This window comes from Anopheles cruzii, unplaced genomic scaffold (genome assembly GCF_943734635.1).
Source record: "Anopheles cruzii unplaced genomic scaffold, idAnoCruzAS_RS32_06 scaffold04459_ctg1, whole genome shotgun sequence".
Lineage (NCBI taxonomy): Eukaryota > Metazoa > Arthropoda > Insecta > Diptera > Culicidae > Anopheles > Anopheles cruzii.
Window position 1 is genome coordinate 1 of NW_026458044.1, and position 1,371 is coordinate 1,371.

At 52.5% G+C, this 1,371-nt stretch overlaps 1 protein-coding gene across 1 annotated transcript; it reads right to left on the reverse strand.

Annotated features, from left to right (window-relative positions):
- Positions 1-7: 7 nt before the first annotated feature.
- LOC128277185 (epidermal growth factor-like protein) lies at positions 8-1,263 on the reverse strand (the record flags this gene model as incomplete). Its single annotated transcript, XM_053015627.1, has 2 exons — positions 1,192-1,263; positions 8-853 (listed from the first exon to the last, which is right to left on the reverse strand). Coding segments are annotated over exons 1-2 (918 nt in total), but the record flags the coding sequence as incomplete, so codon positions are not given.
- Between the last annotated feature and the right edge of the window lie 108 nt (positions 1,264-1,371).

Here is a 1,371-nt window from a genome sequence, read left to right on the forward strand (position 1 = left end):
CGGCAATTAACGTGATGCTGACGAAATCGTCATGCTGGGATCGTTCCGCCAAACTGCTTAGTTCCACACACTCTACGACGTCTCCGTCCTGGATGGATGCCTCCCATCCCTCGTAGCACGCACATTCGTAGGGCGCTTTACAGAAGGCACCTTCGGTGCAATTGTTGCAGATCGGTTGACAGACACCGGTCGCATTCGAGTCGTATCCTTCGAGGCAAGCGCAAACTTGTGGCGCAATACATTCACCATTTTGGCAGACCCCGCATTTCGGCGAACATTGGAAGATGCTCGTCAGATTGTGGTATCCATCGAAGCACTGACAGAGATTGTCAACGCATGTTCCGGTTAGTCCTTCGCAATCGGTCTCACAAATAGACACGCAAGTGTCGTTACCGTCCAGCCTAAATCCTTCGGAACAAGTGCAAGTATCGGGGGCCGTGCATGTTCCGTTGTTACATTCTTGCTCACACACCGGGATACACTGGTCAGCATCGTAGGTGGCATTTAATTCGTAGCCGGCCAAACAACGGTACTCATCAGGAGCGGTACATTCGGCGTTCAGGGGGAGTTGGCTACAGTCGGGAGTACACCGGGACGAAGACGAGCCATTCTGCAGACTGTAGCCCATTTCGCATTCGCAAACGTTTGGCTCAACGCAACTGCCAAACGTGCAGTCGATCGTGAGTGGGTCGCAGAAGGCGATGCAGTACGTTTCATTCACGGCAACGTATCCTTCCAAACACCGGCACACGTCCGGTGCTACGCAGGTTCCATTCGTGCATTCCTCGGAGCAAACGGGTTCGCAGACGTTCGGAGAGTGATCGGATGTATTGTAGCCGAGCCAGCAGGTACACTCATCAGGATAAGTACAAGTGGCGAAGAAACATTCTGGGTCACAGGATGGATTGCACGCCTGAACGCCTTTCCTATCGCCAGCTACCGTCAAATTGTATCCTTCGTTGCATTGACAGGTATTTACTGCTGTACATCGACCGTTGCTGCAGTCGATGACGCTTAGATCACAAGTAGGCGTGCAAAGATGCCGATCGGACAGGCCATTTTCGTGTCCGTCTTCACAGACGCATTCATTTGGGGCCACACATTGGCCATTCTCACAGGGAGGATCACAGATCGGTGTGCAAATGTGCGGCAAATCCTGCGAAACCCTGACGAATCCTTCGAAACACTCACAATGATCGTCGCCCATGCACCGGCCGTTGATGCATTGTGGCGAACAATCTTGCTGACACCCGATCGTACCATTGTGTTGCGCCAAACTGTGTCCCGTGTCACATTGCAGCACATTTGGGGCAATACACTGACCGTTGCGTACGTCAACAAATTTCGGGTCACAGAATGGAATGCACCGGT